Source organism: Ascaphus truei, chromosome 14 (assembly GCF_040206685.1).
Source record: "Ascaphus truei isolate aAscTru1 chromosome 14, aAscTru1.hap1, whole genome shotgun sequence".
Taxonomy (NCBI): domain Eukaryota; kingdom Metazoa; phylum Chordata; class Amphibia; order Anura; family Ascaphidae; genus Ascaphus; species Ascaphus truei.
The window spans coordinates 2206913-2231187 of record NC_134496.1 but is presented as its reverse complement, the minus strand read 5'-3'; the positions used below and the strand labels follow the sequence as shown (position 1 = coordinate 2231187).

At 43.9% G+C, this 24275-nt stretch overlaps 1 protein-coding gene across 5 annotated transcripts in view; it reads right to left on the bottom strand.

Moving 5' to 3' along the window:
• SCLY (selenocysteine lyase) overlaps positions 1-24275 on the bottom strand; it is a 60136-nt gene that overhangs the window by 15884 nt on the left and 19977 nt on the right. For all 5 annotated transcript variants that reach the window (XM_075569513.1, XM_075569511.1, XM_075569512.1 and 2 more), the window contains 3 exons: positions 23594-23753; positions 20078-20205; positions 18734-18898 (listed from right to left, as the gene is read on the bottom strand). In XM_075569513.1, coding sequence (XP_075425628.1) covers positions 18734-18898; positions 20078-20205; positions 23594-23753 — 453 coding nt within the window. The remainder of the gene's footprint in view (positions 1-18733; positions 18899-20077; positions 20206-23593; positions 23754-24275) is intronic.

Genomic DNA, 24275 nt, shown 5'->3' with positions numbered 1-24275 from the left:
TACAGAAGTGGTGCCTGGTATCCTAATTTATACAGACGTGGAGCCTGGTATCCTAATTTATACCGACGTGGTGCCTGGTATCCTAAGTTATACAGACGTGGTGCCTGGTATCCTAATTTTTACAGACGTGGTGCCCGGTATCCTAATTTATACAGAAGTGGTGCCTGGTATCCTAATTTATACAGAAGTGGTGCCTGGTATCCTAATTTATACAGAAGTGGTGCCTGGTATCCTCATTTATACCGACGTGGTGCCTGGTATCCTAAGTTATACAGACGTGGTGCCTGGTATCCTAATTTATACAGAAGTGGTGCCTGGTATCCTAATTTATACAGAAGTGGTGCCTGGTATCCTAATTTATACCGACGTGGTGCCTGGTATCCTAATTTATACAGAAGTGGTGCCTGGTATCCTAATTTATACAGAAGTGGTGCCTGCTATCCTAATTTATACAGACGTGGTGCCCGGTATCCCAAATTATACAGACGTGGTGCCCGGTATCCTAAGTTATACAGACGTGGTGCCCAGTATCCTAATTTATACAGACGTGGTGCCTGTTATCCTAAGTTATACAGAAGTGGTGCCTGTTATCCTAAGTTATACAGAAGTGGTGCCTGGTATCCTAATTTATACAGAAGTGGTGCCTGGTATCCTAATTTATACCGACGTGGTGCCTGGTATCCTAATTTATACAGAAGTGGTGCCTGGTATCCTAATTTATACAGAAGTGGTGCCTGCTATCCTCGTTTATACAGAAGTGGTGCCTGGTATCCTAATTTATACAGAAGTGGTGCCTGGTATCCTAATTTATACAGACGTGGTGCCCGGTATCCTAAATTATACAGACGTGGTGCCCGGTATCCTAAGTTATACAGACGTGGTGCCTGTTATCCTAAGTTATACAGAAGTGGTGCCTGGTATCCTAATTTATACAGAAGTGGTGCCTGGTATCCTCATTTATACAGACGTGGAGCCTGGTATCCTAATTTATACAGACGTGGAGCCTGGTATCCTAAGTTATACAGACGTGGTGCCCGGTATCCTAATTTATACAGAAGTGGTGCCTGGTATCCTCATTTATACAGAAGTGGTGCCTGGTATCCTAATTTATACAGACGTGGAGCCTGGTATCCTAAGTTATACAGACGTGGTGCCCGGTATCCTAATTTATACAGAAGTGGTGCCTGGTATCCTCATTTATACAGAAGTGGTGCCTGGTATCCTAATTTATACAGACGTGGAGCCTGGTATCCTCATTTATACAGACGTGGTGCCTGGCATCCTAATTTATACAGACGTGGTGCCTGGTATCCTAATTTATACAGAAGTGGTGCCTGGTATCCTAATTTATACAGAAGTGGTGCCTGGTATCCTAATTTATACAGACGTGGAGCCTGGTATCCTAAGTTATACAGACGTGGTGCCCGGTATCCTACAGTAAGTTATACAGACGTGGTGCCCAGTATCCTAATTTATACAGACGTGGTGCCTGGTATCCTAATTTATACAGAAGTGGTGCCTGGTATCCTAATTTATACAGAAGTGGTGCCTGGTATCCTAATTTATACCGACGTGGTGCCTGGTATCCTAATTTATACAGAAGTGGTGCCTGGTATCCTAATTTATACAGAAGTGGTGCCTGGTATCCTAATTTATACAGACGTGGTGCCCGGTATCCTAAATTATACAGACGTGGTGCCCGGTATCCTAAGTTATACAGACGTGGTGCCCAGTATCCTAATTTATACAGACGTGGTGCCTGTTATCCTAAGATACAGAAGTGGTGCCTGGTATCCTAATTTATACAGACGTGGTGCCCGGTATCCTAAATTATACAGACGTGGTGCCCGGTATCCTAAGTTATACAGACGTGTTGCCTGTTATCCTAAGTTATACAGAAGTGGTGCCTGGTATCCTAATTTATACAGAAGTGGTGCCTGGTATCCTAATTTATACAGACGTGGAGCCTGGTATCCTAAGTTATACAGACGTGGTGCCTGGTATCCTAATTTATACAGAAGTGGTGCCTGGTATCCTAATTTATACCGACGTGGTGCCTGGTATCCTAATTTATACAGAAGTGGTGCCTGGTATCCTAATTTATACAGAAATGGTGCCTGGTATCCTAAGTTATACAGACGTGGTGCCTGGTATCCTAAGTTATACAGACGTGGTGCCTGGTATCCTAATTTATACAGACGTGGTGCCCGGTATCCTAATTTATACAGAAATGGTGCCTGGTATCCTAATTTATACAGACGTGGTGCCTGGTATCCTAATTTATACAGACGTGGTGCCCGGTATCCTAAGTTATACAGACGTGGTGCCCGGTATCCTAATTTATACAGACGTGGTGCCTGGTATCCTAATTTATACAGAAGTGGTGCCTGGTATCCTAATTTATACAGAAATGGTGCCTGGTATCCTAAGTTATACAGACGTGGTGCCTGGTATCCTAAGTTATACAGACGTGGTGCCTGGTATCCTAATTTATACAGACGTGGTGCCCGGTATCCTAATTTATACAGAAATGGTGCCTGGTATCCTAATTTATACAGACGTGGTGCCTGGTATCCTAATTTATACAGACGTGATGCCCGGTATCCTAATTTATACAGAAATGGTGCCTGGCATCCTAATTTATACAGACGTGGTGCCTGGTATCCTAATTTATACAGAAGTGGTGCCTGGTATCCTAATTTATACAGAAGTGGTGCCTGGTATCCTAATTTATACAGACGTGGAGCCTGGTATCCTAAGTTATACAGACGTGGTGCCCGGTATCCTACAGTAAGTTATACAGACGTGGTGCCCAGTATCCTAATTTATACAGACGTGTTGCCTGGTATCCTAATTTATACAGAAGTGGTGCCTGGTATCCTAATTTATACAGAAGTGGTGCCTGGTATCCTAATTTATACCGACGTGGTGCCTGGTATCCTAAGTTATACAGACGTGGTGCCTGGTATCCTAATTTATACAGACGTGGTGCCCGGTATCCTAATTTATACAGAAGTGGTGCCTGGTATCCTCATTTATACCGACGTGGTGCCTGGTATCCTAAGTTATACAGACGTGGTGCCTGGTATCCTAATTTATACAGAAGTGGTGCCTGGTATCCTAATTTATACCGACGTAGTGCCTGGTATCCTAATTTATACATAAGTGGTGCCTGGTATCCTAATTTATACAGAAGTGGTGCCTGCTATCCTAATTTATACAGACGTGGTGCCCGGTATCCCAAATTATACAGACGTGGTGCCCGGTATCCTAAGTTATACAGACGTGGTGCCCAGTATCCTAATTTATACAGACGTGGTGCCTGTTATCCTAAGTTATACAGAAGTGGTGCCTGGTATCCTAATTTATACAGAAGTGGTGCCTGGTATCCTAATTTATACAGACGTGGAGCCTGGTATCCTAAGTTATACAGACGTGGTGCCCGGTATCCTAATTTATACAGAAGTGGTGCCTGGTATCCTCATTTATACAGAAGTGGTGCCTGGTATCCTAATTTATACCGACGTGGTGCCTGGTATCCTAATTTATACAGACGTGGTGCCTGGTATCCTAATTTATACAGAAGTGGTGCCTGGTATCCTAATTTATACAGAAGTGGTGCCTGGTATCCTAATTTATACCGACGTGGTGCCTGGTATCCTAAGTTATACAGACGTGGTGCCTGGTATCCTAATTTATACAGAAGTGGTGCCTGGTATCCTAATTTATACAGAAGTGGTGCCTGGTATCCTCATTTATACCGACGTGGTGCCTGGTATCCTAAGTTATACAGGCGTGGTGCCTGGTATCCTAATTTATACAGAAGTGGTGCCTGGTATCCTAATTTATACAGAAGTGGTGCCTGGTATCCTAATTTATACCGATGTGGTGCCTGGTATCCTAATTTATACAGAAGTGGTGCCTGGTATCCTAATTTATACAGAAGTGGTGCCTGGTATCCTAATTTATACAGACGTGGTGCCCGGTATCCTAAATTATACAGACGTGGTGCCCGGTATCCTAAGTTATACAGACGTGGTGCCCAGTATCCTAATTTATACAGACATGGTGCCTGTTATCCTAAGATACAGAAGTGGTGCCTGGTATCCTAATTTATACAGACGTGGTGCCCGGTATCCTAAATTATACAGACGTGGTGCCCGGTATCCTAAGTTATACAGACGTGGTGCCTGTTATCCTAAGTTATACAGAAGTGGTGCCTGGTATCCTAATTTATACAGAAGTGGTGCCTGGTATCCTAATTTATACAGACGTGGAGCCTGGTATCCTAAGTTATACAGACGTGGTGCCTGGTATCCTACAGTAAGTTATACAGACGTGGTGCCCAGTATCCTAATTTATACAGACGTGGTGCCTGGTATCCTAATTTATACAGAAGTGGTGCCTGGTATCCTAATTTATACAGAAGTGGTGCCTGGTATCCTAATTTATACCGACGTGGTGCCTGGTATCCTAAATTATACAGACGTGGTGCCTGGTATCCTAATTTATACAGAAGTGGTGCCTGGTATCCTAATTTATACAGAAGTGGTGCCTGGTATCCTCATTTATACAGAAGTGGTGCCTGGTATCCTAATTTATACCGACGTGGTGCCTGGTATCCTAATTTATACAGAAGTGGTGCCTGGTATCCTAATTTATACAGAAGTGGTGCCTGGTATCCTAATTTATACAGAAGTGGTGCCTGGTATCCTAATTTATACAGAAGTGGTGCCTGGTATTCTCATTTATACAGAAGTGGTGCCTGGTATCCTAATTTATACCGACGTGGTGCCTGGTATCCTAATTTATACAGAAGTGGTGCCTGGTATCCTAATTTATACAGAAGTGGTGCCTGGTATCCTAAGTTATACAGACGTGGTGCCCGGTATCCTAAGTTATACAGACGTGGTGCCCAGTATCCTAATTTATACAGACGTGGTGCCTGTTATCCTAAGTTATACAGAAGTGGTGCCTGGTATCCTAATTTATACAGACGTGGTGCCCGGTATCCTAAATTATACAGACATGGTGCCCGGTATCCTAAGTTATACAGACGTGGTGCCTGTTATCCTAAGTTATACAGAAGTGGTGCCTGGTATCCTAATTTATACAGAAGTGGTGCCTGGTATCCTAATTTATACAGACGTGGAGCCTAGTATCCTAAGTTATACAGACGTGGTGCCCGGTATCCTACAGTAAGTTATACAGACGTGGTGCCCAGTATCCTAATTTATACAGACGTGGTGCCCGGTATCCTAATTTATACAGAAGTGGTGCCTGGTATCCTAATTTATACAGAAGTGGTGCCTGGTATCCTAATTTATACAGACGTGGTGCCCGGTATCCTAAATTATACAGACGTGGTGCCCGGTATCCTAAGTTATACAGACGTGGTGCCCAGTATCCTAATTTATACAGACGTGGTGCCTGTTATCCTAAGTTATACAGAAGTGGTGCCTGGTATCCTAATTTATACAGACGTGGTGCCCGGTATCCTAAATTATACAGACGTGGTGCCCGGTATCCTAAGTTATACAGACGTGGTGCCTGTTATCCTAAGTTATACAGAAGTGGTGCCTGGTATCCTAATTTATACAGAAGTGGTGCCTGGTATCCTAATTTATACAGACGTGGAGCCTGGTATCCTAAGTTATACAGACGTGGTGCCCGGTATCCTACAGTAAGTTATACAGACGTGGTGCCCAGTATCCTAATTTATACAGACGTGGTGCCTGTTATCCTAAGATACAGAAGTGGTGCCTGGTATCCTAATTTATACAGACGTGGTGCCCGGTATCCTAAATTATACAGACGTGGTGCCCGGTATCCTAAGTTATACAGACGTGGTGCCTGTTATCCTAAGTTATACAGAAGTGGTGCCTGGTATCCTAATTTATACAGAAGTGGTGCCTGGTATCCTAATTTATACAGACGTGGAGCCTGGTATCCTAAGTTATACAGACGTGGTGCCCGGTATCCTACAGTAAGTTATACAGACGTGGTGCCCAGTATCCTAAGTTATACAGACGTGGTGCCTGGTATCCTAATTTATACAGAAGTGGTGCCTGGTATCCTAATTTATACAGAAGTGGTGCCTGGTATTCTCATTTATACAGAAGTGGTGCCTGGTATCCTAATTTATACCGACGTGGTGCCTGGTATCCTAATTTATACAGAAGTGGTGCCTGGTATCCTAATTTATACAGAAGTGGTGCCTGGTATCCTAAGTTATACAGACGTGGTGCCCGGTATCCTAAGTTATACAGACGTGGTGCCCAGTATCCTAATTTATACAGACGTGGTGCCTGTTATCCTAAGTTATACAGAAGTGGTGCCTGGTATCCTAATTTATACAGACGTGGTGCCCGGTATCCTAAATTATACAGACATGGTGCCCGGTATCCTAAGTTATACAGACGTGGTGCCTGTTATCCTAAGTTATACAGAAGTGGTGCCTGGTATCCTAATTTATACAGAAGTGGTGCCTGGTATCCTAATTTATACAGACGTGGAGCCTAGTATCCTAAGTTATACAGACGTGGTGCCCGGTATCCTACAGTAAGTTATACAGACGTGGTGCCCAGTATCCTAATTTATACAGACGTGGTGCCCGGTATCCTAATTTATACAGAAGTGGTGCCTGGTATCCTAATTTATACAGAAGTGGTGCCTGGTACCCTAATTTATACCGACGTGGTGCCTGGTATCCTAAGTTATACAGACGTGGTGCCTGGTATCCTAATTTATACAGAAGTGGTGCCTGGTATCCTAATTTATACAGAAGTGGTGCCTGGTATCCTCATTTATACAGAAGTGGTGCCTGGTATCCTAATTTATACCGACGTGGTGCCTGGTATCCTAAGTTATACAGACGTGGTGCCTGGTATCCTAATTTATACAGAAGTGGTGCCTGGTATCCTAATTTATACAGAAGTGGTACCTGGTATCCTAATTTATACCGACGTGGTGCCTGGTATCCTAATTTATACAGAAGTGGTGCCTGGTATCCTAATTTATACAGAAGTGGTGCCTGGTATCCTAAATTATACAGACGTGGTGCCCGGTATCCTAAATTATACAGACGTGGTGCCCAGTATCCTAATTTATACAGACGTGGTGCCTGTTATCCTAAGTTATACAGAAGTGGTGCCTGGTATCCTAATTTATACAGACGTGGTGCCCGGTATCCTAAATTATACAGACGTGGTGCCCAGTATCCTAATTTATACAGACGTGGTGCCCGGTATCCTAAATTATACAGACGTGGTGCCCGGTATCCTAAATTATACAGACGTGGTGCCTGTTATCCTAAGTTATACAGAAGTGGTGCCTGGTATCCTAATTTATACAGAAGTGGTGCCTGGTATCCTAATTTATACAGACGTGGAGCCTGGTATCCTAAGTTATACAGACGTGGTGCCCGGTATCCTACAGTAAGTTATACAGGCGTGGTGCCCAGTATCCTAATTTATACAGACGTGGTGCCTGGTATCCTAATTTATACAGAAGTGGTGCCTGGTATCCTAATTTATACAGAAGTGGTGCCTGGTATCCTAATTTATACAGAAGTGGTGCCTGGTATCCTAATTTATACCGACGTGGTGCCTGGTATCCTAAATTATACAGACGTGGTGCCTGGTATCCTAATTTATACAGAAGTGGTGCCTGGTATCCTAATTTATACAGAAGTGGTGCCTGGTATCCTCATTTATACAGAAGTGGTGCCTGGTATCCTAATTTATACCGACGTGGTGCCTGGTATCCTAATTTATACAGAAGTGGTGCCTGGTATCCTAATTTATACAGAAGTGGTGCCTGGTATCCTAATTTATACAGACGTGGTGCCCGGTATCCTAAATTATACAGACGTGGTGCCCAGTATCCTACAGTAAGTTATACAGACGTGGTGCCCAGTATCCTAATTTATACAGACGTGGTGCCTGGTATCCTAATTTATACAGAAGTGGTGCCTGGTATCCTAATTTATACAGAAGTGGTGCCTGGTATCCTAATTTATACAGAAGTGGTGCCTGGTATCCTAATTTATACCGACGTGGTGCCTGGTATCCTAAATTATACAGACGTGGTGCCTGGTATCCTAATTTATACAGAAGTGGTGCCTGGTATCCTAATTTATACAGAAGTGGTGCCTGGTATCCTCATTTATACAGAAGTGGTGCCTGGTATCCTAATTTATACCGACGTGGTGCCTGGTATCCTAATTTATACAGAAGTGGTGCCTGGTATCCTAATTTATACAGAAGTGGTGCCTGGTATCCTAATTTATACAGACGTGGTGCCCGGTATCCTAAATTATACAGACGTGGTGCCCGGTATCCTAAGTTATACAGACGTGGTGCCCAGTATCCTAATTTATACAGACGTGGTGCCTGGTATCCTAATTTATACAGACGTGGTGCCCGGTATCCTAAATTATACAGACGTGGTGCCCGGTATCCTAAGTTATACAGACGTGGTGCCTGTTATCCTAAGTTATACAGAAGTGGTGCCTGGTATCCTAATTTATACAGAAGTGGTGCCTGGTATCCTAATTTATACAGACGTGGAGCCTGGTATCCTAAGTTATACAGACGTGGTGCCCGGTATCCTACAGTAGGTTATACAGACGTGGTGCCCAGTATCCTAATTTATACAGACGTGGTGCCTGTTATCCTAAGATACAGAAGTGGTGCCTGGTATCCTAATTTATACAGACGTGGTGCCCGGTATCCTAAATTATACAGACGTGGTGCCTGGTATCCTAAGTTATACAGACGTGGTGCCTGTTATCCTAAGTTATACAGAAGTGGTGCCTGGTATCCTAATTTATACAGAAGTGGTGCCTGGTATCCTAATTTATACAGACGTGGAGCCTGGTATCCTAAGTTATACAGACGTGGTGCCCGGTATCCTACAGTAAGTTATACAGACGTGGTGCCCAGTATCCTAAGTTATACAGACGTGGTGCCTGGTATCCTAATTTATACAGAAGTGGTGCCTGGTATCCTAATTTATACAGAAGTGGTGCCTGGTATCCTCATTTATACAGAAGTGGTGCCTGGTATCCTAATTTATACCGACGTGGTGCCTGGTATCCTAATTTATACAGAAGTGGTGCCTGGTATCCTAATTTATACAGAAGTGGTGCCTGGTATCCTAAGTTATACAGACGTGGTGCCCGGTATCCTAAGTTATACAGACGTGGTGCCCAGTATCCTAATTTATACAGACGTGGTGCCTGTTATCCTAAGTTATACAGAAGTGGTGCCTGGTATCCTAATTTATACAGACGTGGAGCCTAGTATCCTAAGTTATACAGACGTGGTGCCCGGTATCCTACAGTAAGTTATACAGACGTGGTGCCCAGTATCCTAATTTATACAGACGTGGTGCCCGGTATCCTAATTTATACAGAAGTGGTGCCTGGTATCCTAATTTATACAGAAGTGGTGCCTGGTATCCTAATTTATACCGACGTGGTGCCTGGTATCCTAAGTTATACAGACGTGGTGCCTGGTATCCTAATTTATACAGAAGTGGTGCCTGGTATCCTAATTTATACAGAAGTGGTGCCTGGTATCCTCATTTATACAGAAGTGGTGCCTGGTATCCTAATTTATACCGACGTGGTGCCTGGTATCCTAAGTTATACAGACGTGGTGCCTGGTATCCTAATTTATACAGAAGTGGTGCCTGGTATCCTAATTTATACAGAAGTGGTACCTGGTATCCTAATTTATACCGACGTGGTGCCTGGTATCCTAATTTATACAGAAGTGGTGCCTGGTATCCTAATTTATACAGAAGTGGTGCCTGGTATCCTAATTTATACAGACGTGGTGCCCGGTATCCTAAATAATACAGACGTGGTGCCCAGTATCCTAATTTATACAGACGTGGTGCCTGTTATCCTAAGTTATACAGAAGTGGTGCCTGGTATCCTAATTTATACAGACGTGGTGCCCGGTATCCTAAATTATACAGACGTGGTGCCCAGTATCCTAATTTATACAGACGTGGTGCCCGGTATCCTAAATTATACAGACGTGGTGCCCGGTATCCTAAATTATACAGACGTGGTGCCTGTTATCCTAAGTTATACAGAAGTGGTGCCTGGTATCCTAATTTATACAGAAGTGGTGCCTGGTATCCTAATTTATACAGACGTGGAGCCTGGTATCCTAAGTTATACAGACATGGTGCCCGGTATCCTACAGTAAGTTATACAGGCGTGGTGCCCAGTATCCTAATTTATACAGACGTGGTGCCTGGTATCCTAATTTATACAGAAGTGGTGCCTGGTATCCTAATTTATACAGAAGTGGTGCCTGGTATCCTAATTTATACAGAAGTGGTGCCTGGTATCCTAATTTATACCGACGTGGTGCCTGGTATCCTAAATTATACAGACGTGGTGCCTGGTATCCTAATTTATACAGAAGTGGTGCCTGGTATCCTAATTTATACAGAAGTGGTGCCTGGTATCCTCATTTATACAGAAGTGGTGCCTGGTATCCTAATTTATACCGACGTGGTGCCTGGTATCCTAATTTATACAGAAGTGGTGCCTGGTATCCTAATTTATACAGAAGTGGTGCCTGGTATCCTAATTTATACAGACGTGGTGCCCGGTATCCTAAATTATACAGACGTGGTGCCCAGTATCCTACAGTAAGTTATACAGACGTGGTGCCCAGTATCCTAATTTATACAGACGTGGTGCCTGGTATCCTAATTTATACAGAAGTGGTGCCTGGTATCCTAATTTATACAGAAGTGGTGCCTGGTATCCTAATTTATACAGAAGTGGTGCCTGGTATCCTAATTTATACCGACGTGGTGCCTGGTATCCTAAATTATACAGACGTGGTGCCTGGTATCCTAATTTATACAGAAGTGGTGCCTGGTATCCTAATTTATACAGAAGTGGTGCCTGGTATCCTCATTTATACAGAAGTGGTGCCTGGTATCCTAATTTATACCGACGTGGTGCCTGGTATCCTAATTTATACAGAAGTGGTGCCTGGTATCCTAATTTATACAGAAGTGGTGCCTGGTATCCTAATTTATACAGACGTGGTGCCCGGTATCCTAAATTATACAGACGTGGTGCCCGGTATCCTAAGTTATACAGACGTGGTGCCCGGTATCCTAATTTATACAGACGTGGTGCCTGGTATCCTAATTTATACAGACGTGGTGCCCGGTATCCTAAATTATACAGACGTGGTGCCCGGTATCCTAAGTTATACAGACGTGGTGCCTGTTATCCTAAGTTATACAGAAGTGGTGCCTGGTATCCTAATTTATACAGAAGTGGTGCCTGGTATCCTAATTTATACAGACGTGGAGCCTGGTATCCTAAGTTATACAGACGTGGTGCCCGGTATCCTACAGTAGGTTATACAGACGTGGTGCCCAGTATCCTAATTTATACAGACGTGGTGCCTGTTATCCTAAGATACAGAAGTGGTGCCTGGTATCCTAATTTATACAGACGTGGTGCCCGGTATCCTAAATTATACAGACGTGGTGCCCGGTATCCTAAGTTATACAGACGTGGTGCCTGTTATCCTAAGTTATACAGAAGTGGTGCCTGGTATCCTAATTTATACAGAAGTGGTGCCTGGTATCCTAATTTATACAGACGTGGAGCCTGGTATCCTAAGTTATACAGACGTGGTGCCCGGTATCCTACAGTAAGTTATACAGACGTGGTGCCCGGTATCCTAATTTATACAGAAGTGGTGCCTGGTATCCTAATTTATACAGAAGTGGTGCCTGGTATCCTCATTTATACAGAAGTGGTGCCTGGTATCCTAATTTATACCGACGTGGTGCCTGGTATCCTAATTTATACAGAAGTGGTGCCTGGTATCCTAAGTTATACAGACGTGGTGCCCGGTATCCTAAGTTATACAGACGTGGTGCCCAGTATCCTAATTTATACAGACGTGGTGCCTGTTATCCTAAGTTATACAGAAGTGGTGCCTGGTATCCTAATTTATACAGACGTGGAGCCTAGTATCCTAAGTTATACAGACGTGGTGCCCGGTATCCTACAGTAAGTTATACAGACGTGGTGCCCAGTATCCTAATTTATACAGACGTGGTGCCCGGTATCCTAATTTATACAGAAGTGGTGCCTGGTATCCTAATTTATACAGAAGTGGTGCCTGGTATCCTAATTTATACCGACGTGGTGCCTGGTATCCTAAGTTATACAGACGTGGTGCCTGGTATCCTAATTTAGACAGAAGTGGTGCCTGGTATCCTAATTTATACAGAAGTGGTGCCTGGTATCCTCATTTATACAGAAGTGGTGCCTGGTATCCTAATTTATACCGACGTGGTGCCTGGTATCCTAAGTTATACAGACGTGGTGCCTGGTATCCTAATTTATACAGAAGTGGTGCCTGGTATCCTAATTTATACAGAAGTGGTACCTGGTATCCTAATTTATACCGACGTGGTGCCTGGTATCCTAATTTATACAGAAGTGGTGCCTGGTATCCTAATTTATACAGAAGTGGTGCCTGGTATCCTAATTTATACAGACGTGGTGCCCGGTATCCTAAATTATACAGACGTGGTGCCCGGTATCCTAAATTATACAGACGTGGTGCCCGGTATCCTAAGTTATACAGACGTGGTGCCCAGTATCCTAATTTATACAGACGTGGTGCCTGTTATCCTAAATTATACAGAAGTGGTGCCTGTTATCCTAATTTATACAGACGTGGTGCCCGGTATCCTAAATTATACAGACGTGGTGCCAAGTATCCTAATTTATACAGACGTGGTGCCCGGTATCCTAAATTATACAGACGTGGTGCCCGGTATCCTAAATTATACAGACGTGGTGCCTGTTATCCTAAGTTATACAGAAGTGGTGCCTGGTATCCTAATTTATACAGAAGTGGTGCCTGGTATCCTAATTTATACAGACGTGGAGCCTGGTATCCTAAGTTATACAGACGTGGTGCCCGGTATCCTACAGTAAGTTATACAGGCGTGGTGCCCAGTATCCTAATTTATACAGACGTGGTGCCTGGTATCCTAATTTATACAGAAGTGGTGCCTGGTATCCTAATTTATACAGAAGTGGTGCCTGGTATCCTAATTTATACAGAAGTGGTGCCTGGTATCCTAATTTATACAGAAGTGGTGCCTGGTATCCTAATTTATACAGACGTGGTGCCTGTTATCCTAAGTTATACAGACGTGGTGCCCAGTATCCTAATTTATACAGACGTGGTGCCTGTTATCCTAAGTTATACAGAAGTGGTGCCTGGTATCCTAATTTATACAGACGTGGTGCCCGGTATCCTAAATTATACAGACGTGGTGCCAAGTATCCTAATTTATACAGACGTGGTGCCCGGTATCCTAAATTATACAGACGTGGTGCCCGGTATCCTAAATTATACAGACGTGGTGCCTGTTATCCTAAGTTATACAGAAGTGGTGCCTGGTATCCTAATTTATACAGAAGTGGTGCCTGGTATCCTAATTTATACAGACGTGGAGCCTGGTATCCTAAGTTATACAGACGTGGTGCCCGGTATCCTACAGTAAGTTATACAGGCGTGGTGCCCAGTATCCTAATTTATACAGACGTGGTGCCTGGTATCCTAATTTATACAGAAGTGGTGCCTGGTATCCTAATTTATACAGAAGTGGTGCCTGGTATCCTAATTTATACAGAAGTGGTGCCTGGTATCCTAATTTATACAGAAGTGGTGCCTGGTATCCTAATTTATACCGACGTGGTGCCTGGTATCCTAAATTATACAGACGTGGTGCCTGGTATCCTAATTTATACAGAAGTGGTGCCTGGTATCCTAATTTATACAGAAGTGGTGCCTGGTATCCTCATTTATACAGAAGTGGTGCCTGGTATCCTAATTTATACAGAAGTGGTGCCTGGTATCCTAATTTATACAGAAGTGGTGCCTGGTATCCTAATTTATACAGACGTGGTGCCCGGTATCCTAAATTATACAGACGTGGTGCCCGGTATCCTAAGTTATACAGACGTGGTGCCCAGTATCCTAAGTTATACAGACGTGGTGCCCGGTATCCTAAGTTATACAGACGTGGTGCCTGGTATCCTAAGTTATACAGACGTGGTACAGAAAATCTGTGGTCTGGATTTTCCATCCAGCTGCCTGAGTTAATGGGAAGCTGTGGAACGGATCATTAACTATTCCTGCACTTTCTGCTCTAAAACGGGGCAGAAAGCTGCCTAACATCTTTGGACTATGTCACATATCCCCCTCCCCAGCTCACACCTACTGGGGTGAGCGGCCATGGACCTCACTGGGGTGAGCGTCCTACCTGAAATACTTGAGCTAACTCCTCAGTACAACATTAAGTATTCACATGACACGAATATGAACTTTTTCCACGGCAATTATGGACAATAGGTTTCGTCATAAGAGACTATACTTGGCAAACATATTTTTTTGTTGCTCTCTATTAGGGAACTCTTTTGAAAAATAAATGTCTAGCACACATTCTTACAACCCAGGATCTGCTAAATATATTCACAAAACCAGACAATTTCTATTACCTCCCTGGGTTTTTCTACTCTAGAATATGAACCTCATTATAAATTAACCAACCGAAAAGGGCATTTTTTTTTTTTTTCATATTGTAAGCAACCAATATTTTTTCCTTATACTACAGCCTTGTAATCTTAAGGGCCATCAACCCTGTATATTAATTTGTAGTTTAGCTAAATTTTCAACACAGAGAACCAATATAACATTGTAATATTGACAAAATGCTTATTTGCATAGTTAAGTGTCCGTGACATAGTCCACACGTGTAATAAAAAAAATAAATCGGTCAGTTCCCCCAAACATATTTTTTTTTTTTTTTTATTTTATTTTTTGACTTCCAGTCTATTGCATCCTTTGACTTTATTTCATAGCCCGCTGCAACCTGCAAATGACTGGACTGTTTCTTTAGCTTCTGATGAGACCCTTGGACCGGATTCTCCTTGGCTCCACAGTGTGGTCCAGATTGGTGAGATATGGAACTATTCAGGCGCCGTGTTAACCTTCGTTGTTTTTTCTTTTCAATCTTTGATTTCCCTTGTGTGGCCATTACCAGGCCTTTGGGTTTTGGAGACCTAGTTGCCTCTGTACAAACGTAGTCCATATTAACCACGTCATCAGGATCTGTCAACAAGTTTGTGTTTTCAGGAACTGCCACCCACTTGGCTAAAACATCTTCTGTGGTGTCCTGGGTGTGTCCACTAGTTTGATAATCTTCTGGACAACGTAAATGAAATTGAGGATCTGGATTTTTGAATCCCAGATCAGGGAGAATATTCTCAGGAGGGTGCCTATCTGTTTCTGGAATAACAGCAGCACAATCAAAGTCAATTCTTTCTCCTTCCTCTTTGTCATCAGTGAGGGCATTGAGTTTACGTTCCCTGGTCTCCTTTTGTGACCGTGTCTCTTTTAGCCTTGGAATCTGTTTCTCCAACTTCATCTTTATAGCAAATCGTAATATTGCAACAGCATTGAAGATACACGTATAGGAACGTACAGCTTGCTTGGTTAGGAGGTAGGATTGATAGCCCGACTGAACCACTTTAGCCGCTTCTCCCATGTCCGTCATCTGTTTCAGAGCGAGGTTTAACTCTGTTTCATTTTCTCTATTCTTGACCTGCAGCTGCAGGTGCTCCTTCTGGGTCTTGTCCAGCTCCAGCTGCAGCCGGGCCCCCTCATTTGCCGTGTGGTCCAGCTGCTTGTAGATATCGGCCATCTCGCTTTCATAGCGCAATGTCAGGCAGACCACCTGACGGACGGAGATCTCCTCTCTCTTGGCGCACTGTATCTCGCGCTCAGCCATCTGCTTCTGCAGCTCTTCAACCTGATCGTGCCAGACCTCCCTCAGGGTCTTCACCTCTATCTGGTGCTTGCTCTGGGTTTGCATCAGCGCCTCCATTTTTTGGAGCTCTGCAGTTTGTGTCGCCTGGATCGCCGCTGATTCTGTATTCTGCAGTGCTTCCTGCATTTCTAACTTTTCCTGGATCAATTGCTTCTCCACTTTTTCTGCTTGGTGAAGCTTCTCATCACCTTCACTGATCTGGTCAGTCAAGTCTGAATTTTTCTGTGTCAGACTTACATTCTCTCTTTTTACAGTCTCTAAATTACTCAGGGTATTCTCATAGGTTTCCTTCAATGTACACAGCTCTGTGCTGCGAGCGTAGACCTCATGGCGTGAGAGTTCCAGCTCTGCTTTAAGCGCGCTAGCCTCTTGCCGAGAAACCCCTAACTCTGTGATGAAGTTTTGCACATCTTTCTGGGACATCTCATAGCATAGTTTCCAGTCAGTTCTTGTTTTCTTTGATTCGCTTGGCTCTCTGCCTATGATGGTAGCAGTAGCCTTTGTCATCTCTAGGCGTGTCGTCATTCCTGGGACGATTGCGCCAGGCCCTATGGGCTGTTGCTCATCTCGGCGCCTTTCTGACGCATGTCCTGACAGTGCAGGTTCAAGTGGCTCGTTCACTTCCCCTGTGACTTGAGGAACAGTTTTCTTTCTTTTTGCTTTATTAGCTCCAGAGATATCAGTGGTACTGGGCACACACTCACTGTTATCAGCTTCCACATCTTGCTTGCACTCACAGGGCGTTGCTTGCTTTTGCAGCTGTTTGTCTTTGAAAATTTTGGGGCACACATCTTCCATGTGACCTACTTCACGACAGGCCCTGCATACTAAATTCATCTGTGGGTACGGCTCTCCTCCAGGGTCGTGATCATAGTATGGCCTGAAGGGACACTGTTTTGTATGGTTACGTACATTACACAACAAACATTTCACATCGGCCATTTTAGAAACCCGGCAGGGACAATTTGCTAGCTGCAATTTCACTCACTTCAGCAACTTGCATACAGCACTTGCTAGCTGCAAATTCACTCACTTCAGCAAAAGGCATTAGCTTTACAAACAGCACTTGCTAGATGCAAATTTTTTTTTTTTTAGCAAAACATTTTGGTTTTCTGTTTGGGTTCAGGGTGCTATTGCATCCACACTTCGCACATTCTCTGTGTATGCTAGAAGCACAACTGATATACACAGTGGGACAGACTTCACTCATAGCATCTGTACTTTAGTTCAGCTCGGCAGCCATTTTAAACCCCCGCATTTATTTGCAAACCCACAGACTTTTTAGTGTCTGCCCGCATTCTCCACCATATGTGACAAACGCCCCTCTTTTGTAGTGCTGACGTCTGTCTGGGTTCTTCCCGACACAGTCTTCTAGGGTTAATTATACAACAAACAGGATCATGCAAAGTATTATGCTGCTTAACTCAGGCTTCTGCCTGCTTTATTTTCATCCAAGTAAGGTACTGCAGCTTTAACATGTGAAGGTTAGAGGTACTCAGATACTTTCATTCAGCAGTTCACATATTTCAGTGTTACCATATTTCCCACACTGTTATTTCAAGAAATAAAACCAAAATCATATAAGCAAAATCCTATCCCTTTCAGGGATCTAACTACACATCAGAATCAGTCTCTCTAACAGCTGCTGGCCAACTAAACTGGTTCCCCAGCTTAAAACAATGCTCTCTCATTTAGGGTCACAAGATACAGTACAGTCTTTTAGCAACAGCAGTAACCATTTGTTTTGTCTTATCTGTTCGTGGAGTCCAGGCAAATCCTCTGGTACTGTGATACGTGGAGGGGCCGTCAACCCCGATACTGGATGCAGGGGAGCAGCGACACCCCCAGCCTCCAGGCTCTAAGGAGAGAGAGTGAAATGCAAAACCTCTCTGCTCTAAGTACCTGTGCATGTGATTAGAAGAGCAGGTGAGGGAGAACTAGAGCCATTGTAATCTGTGGTCTGGATTTTCCATCCAGCTGCCTGAGTTAATGGGAAGCTGTGGAACGGATCATTAACTATTCCTGCACTTTCTGCTCTAAAACGGGGCAGAAAGCTGCCTAACATCTTTGGACTATGTCACAATGCACACACACAAACTGGTAAGCACGCACACACTGGTACGCACGCACACACTGGCATGCACATACACACACACACACACACACACACTGGTACGCACACACAGCACTGATGTTCTGAAATTGTAAGCGTGTGCTTTTTTGTCTATATGGGTGCAGTGCACATTACAATCGCTAAAAGACACACTCATAAATCCCACACCCCCTACACACAGAGACAGTTCATATAGCCACCAACACAAATCAGAGACTCCTGTGCTGGGATCCTCCTGCTCCCTGGCCTGGCACAAAATTGTGCAAGAAAGTTTGGAAATATAGTTATGGGTCTTTGCCTGCTCCGTGACTGTGATATACATATTAATTATACACATATTACCTATATATCTCTCATATACAGGGATATACCAAATAAGTAAACATGGGAAGGATGTTGATCCAGGGAGTAATCTGATTGCCACTATTTGGCGTCAGGAAGGAATTTATTTTTTCCCTTATGAGATATCATTGGATGATATGACTCTGGGGTTTTGTGTTTGCCTTCCTCTGGATCAATAAGGAAGTATAGATATAGGATAAAGTATCTGTCATTTACATTTAGGATAGGTTGAACTTGATGGACGCAGGGCTTTTTTTAACCTTATGTTCTATGTAACTATGTTAACTTAAAGAGAATCATTGGTCTTCCCCGCAAAGGTTTCCTTGTTTTCGTTTCCATATCTAAGAACACATCACAGTGCGTCAGTACCTTGTGCCCCACAATGGTCAAGTAATTTACGCCCAGCTCCTCCGCATCCACCTCCACCTTCCCCAGAGCTTGGGCAGCGTCTGTGTGCAGCAGGATGCTGGGGAGTCCCTGGGATGCGCGATCCTGGGAAACGGAAGCCAGGCGTTGGGACAACTCGCACACAGGCTGCAGGGGGAGGTGAACTGGTGTTAGCGTGAGTGGTTGGTGAGGGAATACAAAGCAGGATTAACTACCAAAGTTACATGCAATGGCTTGATTGTGTTCTGTAATGAGCAGGGCGAAAGATGGCAGAATTCACAACTTACAATGCTGTGAAACCGGGGCTCAGTGAGTAAAGACCCTGAAGCAGGGTTCAAATCCAGTGTCAGCTTTTTGTGACCTTGGGCAAGTCACTTTATCTCCCTGTGCCTCAGGCAGTAAAAAACCCATAGAATGTAAGCTCCCCTGGGCAGGGACTGTGTGTGTAACACTCCTATGTGCTGCTTACTGCGCACTATGCTGTAATTGTGAAGCACATTGAGTCCCATTGGGACAAAAGCACTATATGAAGTTATTATTGTTACATTGATCCTTTTGCTGCCAGAGGGGCCTGCAACGCATTGCATTGGCAGCGAAAAGGTGTATTGGGGCAGTGCAACATAGCGGTGAATTTGATTTACTTTCTTTTCTTTTTTTTAAACAATTTATCAATCGAGGTAAAAGTAGGAAAGAGAAGCACTGAGAGGGATAGGGCAAAGATTTGCTTCAAAAAATGTTTTATTCTCACATGTTGACGTGACTGTACTTTGCACTGTAATGTTTCAGAGCAGTCGTCCCTTCGTCATATGGGGTACTACAGCCAGTGATTGGGGGGACCAACTTTACGGGTTTGCTAGCACCGGGGCTGATTATTTTTCTTTCATTTAGCATGCAAACCGTTTTATTTTGGGATTTGATTGAAACAAATGATGGGTGTGATCGGCTTCTTTAGAAAAGGGTTTGCTGTAGCATTTTTCTTTCTCTGAAATAGGCGTCCCTCCTGTGCTGGCAATGCCTTCAAATGTATAGGTGCTTAGGGTTCAACATTAACACAACCATCAATGGTTGGCCTTTCAAAGTGGCATGAAATAGTGATTGTCAAGTGGGCTTAAAGGGTCTGATGGGAGGAGTGAAACTCTGAGAGCAGGGGTGGGCAACTCCACTCCTCAAGGGCCACCAACAGGTCAGGTTTTAAAGATGTCCTTTAAAACCTGACCTGTTGGTGGCCCTTGAGGACAGCAGGGATATCCTGAAAACCTGACCTGTTGGTGGCCCTTGAGGACTGGACTTGACCCCCCCAGTGAGGGGGAAGAATCGGGCACTCACCATAATGACTCCGGTTTCATTATTTGCCAGCATGATGGACACTAGACATGTGTTAGGACGCAGGGCTGCAATGACATCGTCAACCTCCACGCGACCCGTCACAGTAGAGACAGGGACAAAGGTCACTTCTGTATCAGAAAGAAATGTGGGATGAGTGTGAAAGTGTAGAAATAAAATCAATGAGTCAAGGGTTCAAAGTATCAACGTGAGTTTATCTGCACCATGGTACAAGTGAGAGAAAAGAATTCAAGAACTGAACTCATGCCTCTGAAAACATATTGCTTGGTATCACATTTTTATACATTTCAAAATGAGTAATACGCCCTTTAAGGGGGCTGGCTTAGAGATAAATAACAATATGATGACTTATACAAAAATCCTTATTAATACATAAATATGCTTCACATTGCTATATTCTTATCCTATATATTACCATAATGTGGGCCCCTTAACCATCTGACTTTAAGGAGTAACCCTGTTTAGCCCTCTGTGTGTACTGTATCAGTCAGATAACAGAACCTAAGGTCAGCAGAATTGTTTAAGGCAGGAAAAACCTCTTACGAATTACATTTCAATTTCTTTCATGACTCGTAGGAATTACACAAGGGCGAGTTACATCTAGAAGCGATACTCTGCAGGATATCAATCATTCACAGATCATACACAAATATACATACATTCAAACACTCAAAATGGCTACTGCGCCTAAATGGAGGTGATGATAGTCTGTCTTCATATAGCCTGAGCCACACACATTATCTCAATCTTCACATGAGCTAACCCAGTCAAGGCAAGCCTGGCCTATCTCTCAAACCCCATCCAAACCACAAGGAGAGTCAGGCTGAGCTCTCTCTCCTTCCCAATCTGAATATGCTCAGCTATCTGTTTAATGCCCCCGAGAAACACTCTGCTCTTATGCACCTCTCCCAAGAAGAGAGCGGTCTCATACCGTCTGAGGGAGCAGTGATTTTAGAAGAGCTGGAGTATAAAATCAGATGGTATTTCACTGATGGCCACTAGATGGCATGAGTTGAGCTGTGATTTGACTACAATAGGGTTAGGTTTAGGGTTAGGTTCATTCCACCGCAGAGAATTCTTGCTGCATGTTGGGGATTGGGTTTCTATAAGTTTTTTTTTGTATGTAGAGAGTTTGGTGTCAGCCACTGACTGATGTAGTGTAAGGAAGTGATTCCCAACAAGGGGTACGCTAAAAGAAAATCTGCAATGGCGGATCCCAGGCAGTATAGTATAGTGAGTTCCTGCGCACTAAGTAAGGCTCCACACTGCCCCTTAGGGTGGGGGGTATGGCAGCTAATAACAGCGGAAGCTTCCAATGTTGCTTTGCATTCACAGCAGTAAGTCATTGTGGGGTCTGACTTTGGAAGCTCTTGCAGTGATTGACAGCTGTACCACCCATGTTGTCTGCACACACTGAGGGGCAGTTTCGGGCCTTATTAAGCGTGTGTTCCCCCATGAGCGCAGGACACTACTGCCAGGGATCTGTCACACAGTTCTGTTAGCAGCAAGTATGATGAGTAGCAATAAGATTTATTAATTAGGGGTTTGCAGAACAAATATTTCGTAGCAGGGGGTTCACAATGTAGTAAAGGTTGGGAACCGCTGGTGTAAGGTATTGTTCCCCCAGACTGCACAATATATCCCAGTATGATTCAAACTACTACAAGGTTTCCACAGAATTCAGTAACAATGTTGGTACAGAATATCCCAATATATCCTAACGGATCACACCAGAGAGAATAATAAACCCTTCTACATCTATATATGGATATCTACTTAGTAATCTGTTCCTCATTTCATTGCAATCCCCTATAGCATAGAAGTGGTTAGAGTTAATTTTGCTGACAGGCTGAAGATCTGAGTCTAGACTTCATTTAATAACTTACATCCTTCACCCTTCCGCTGCTAGAGGGGCCAGCAAGAAAAGGGTTAGGGGGCAGAGGTATCGCGCCCCTTTCATTCCCATCATGTCTGCATTTCCCTGCGATAAGAGACGATATCCACTACATGACACAAGGGCCAACAGCGCCGGGTCTTGTGACGTCCAGTAGGCATCTTTAGGGCACCCTACGGATTGACAATTATTTGGAGGCCCACCCAGCTACCTAGCTCTCTTTATGTGAACACTAGACCTGGTGTAAAAGCTGCCTTCTGGTGAGCTGGTAATGGTAGAAAAGCCAATGATTCTGAAAAGTGTGCACTTTTTTTAATATAGGATTGAAGCAGGGGGATCTCGGGAGCTGAACCCCAGTCATTTCAGCTCCGAGGATTCCCTGCTCCCCGAGATACAGACTATCTCCTACGAGGGAAACGCGCGTTGGACGCGCAATGTTGTCAGTCTCCTACTTGGAGCTGTTTTAATGTAGTGTCTGTAGTCTCCTGGTTCTAACTTTGCAGACCATAGCAGATAGTCGTTTATTTATTTATTTCTACAGTTTGTGTGCCTGCTTTCCTTGCACTCTATGTGAGGTGCTTTCACAGTTATCTCTGTGTTATTCACCCCAGCACTGCTGTGTCTGGTGGATGTATGTTGCAGTGTCTGTATTATCATTACACTGTATGTGCTAACTTTACTACCCAGGCACCTGCACTCTAACACACCAAGCCCTTATTGCAGTGCGCAGCGCTGGTCTATCTAGCAAGGAAGCTCTATCTGTGAACTACTATATATTCTCACTACTGGGTCTCATCGTTGCTCCAGAGGGGGTAACACCCTGACTCCTAGCATCCTCTGTCTTTTGTATCCCACTAATACTAAGTGGACATCTGGGATAGCACGACTCAATAATTAAAGACACGGATGCCAGATATTTCTGATTTAATATATTTTTAATCCACATTACACATTACTTTGGTAATATATGTTTTAAGGTACTTATTAAAAGTTAATTTTTACATTAGTTTGGTGTGCATATAAGTGAATTCTTTTAGGGTGCACATCCATTTTGTGTTTCCCTTCCCCTTTCCTGATTCACTTTTTAGTTCACAGTTTGCACCCATCTTTTTGATTACCTCACTTACATATTTAACTACATTATACAATTGGTATGGTCCTGTGATCACTCCCCATCCCTCTGTTGTTTCTATCTCCTACAAGTTTAAACCTCCCGTGTCACATGGGCCAATAGGAAGCCGCTCCTGATGACGTCACGGCTTCCTATTGGCCTGCAGGGCTCAGAAGCTTTGAAAAGCGGTCATTACGTGAACCCTCCTAGCCGGGCAGCTACCGGTGCCCCATATGGAGTTAAGTATCTCTGACAGCAGAGGGTCCCTGAAGATGAAATTAATGAGGTTCAGCTCCAGAGCCACCCTGTTTCAATCTATGTTTCATTTTTTTTAAAGATTTGCAAAATAAATTGCGCGCTTGGATTGCCGCTTGAAGGGACCACCATTAAGGTCTCACAGGTAGTCAAGAGACCACAGTTCAAGAAATATTGTCTCCCTTTGACCGGACAGCTGTGTCAGTGTTGTGATGTGTGTGAGCGTCGTGGGACCCACCAGCTCGCTGCGTGCTCTGCAGGTGTAGGAGGGGCAGTGCCACAGAGTCGTGCTCCACATTCGAAGTGATGATATGTGGCCGGGACCTCGCCACAGCCCTATTCTTCCCGTCTGCCCTGCTGAAATATTCCACGGCAGAGAAAAACACCATGTTGTTGGCCTACGGGGGAATTCAATACAAGTGGCCGTGTTAATGCAGTGGAGTCCGAGTCGTGGATATTTTAGAACACACTTTTGAGAGTTCTTATCCCTTCCTGTGGCCTTGCAATGCTGATTTACAAACGTTTATCCGAGTTTAACACAGATGCAAAAAGCAAGATTACCTTCTTGCCCTGTCTGTTTATTCACTATCCCTCTGCCATTCCCTCTGATTCTACCTCCTCTGTCCTTAGATTGCTACATTGGGTTTTTGCATCTGTTAAATTCAGATACAGCAGTGATAAAGAACACTTATAAGCACATCCACGTCTCTCAGGCAGGTCTCCAAAACCTAAGTGAAAAAAAGGACTCCTGATGAAGCCGTAACAACGGCGAAACATGTAGAGTGTTTCAGCCCATACCGAAGAGGAAGAACAACTGAGGTCCACCCCTGTCATCAGATCCGGAAGTTCGCTTAACAACCGGAAGTGACGCAAAGGGAGTGCCTGGCGTGGACGCGAGAGTATTGCGGTGGAGCAGAGGA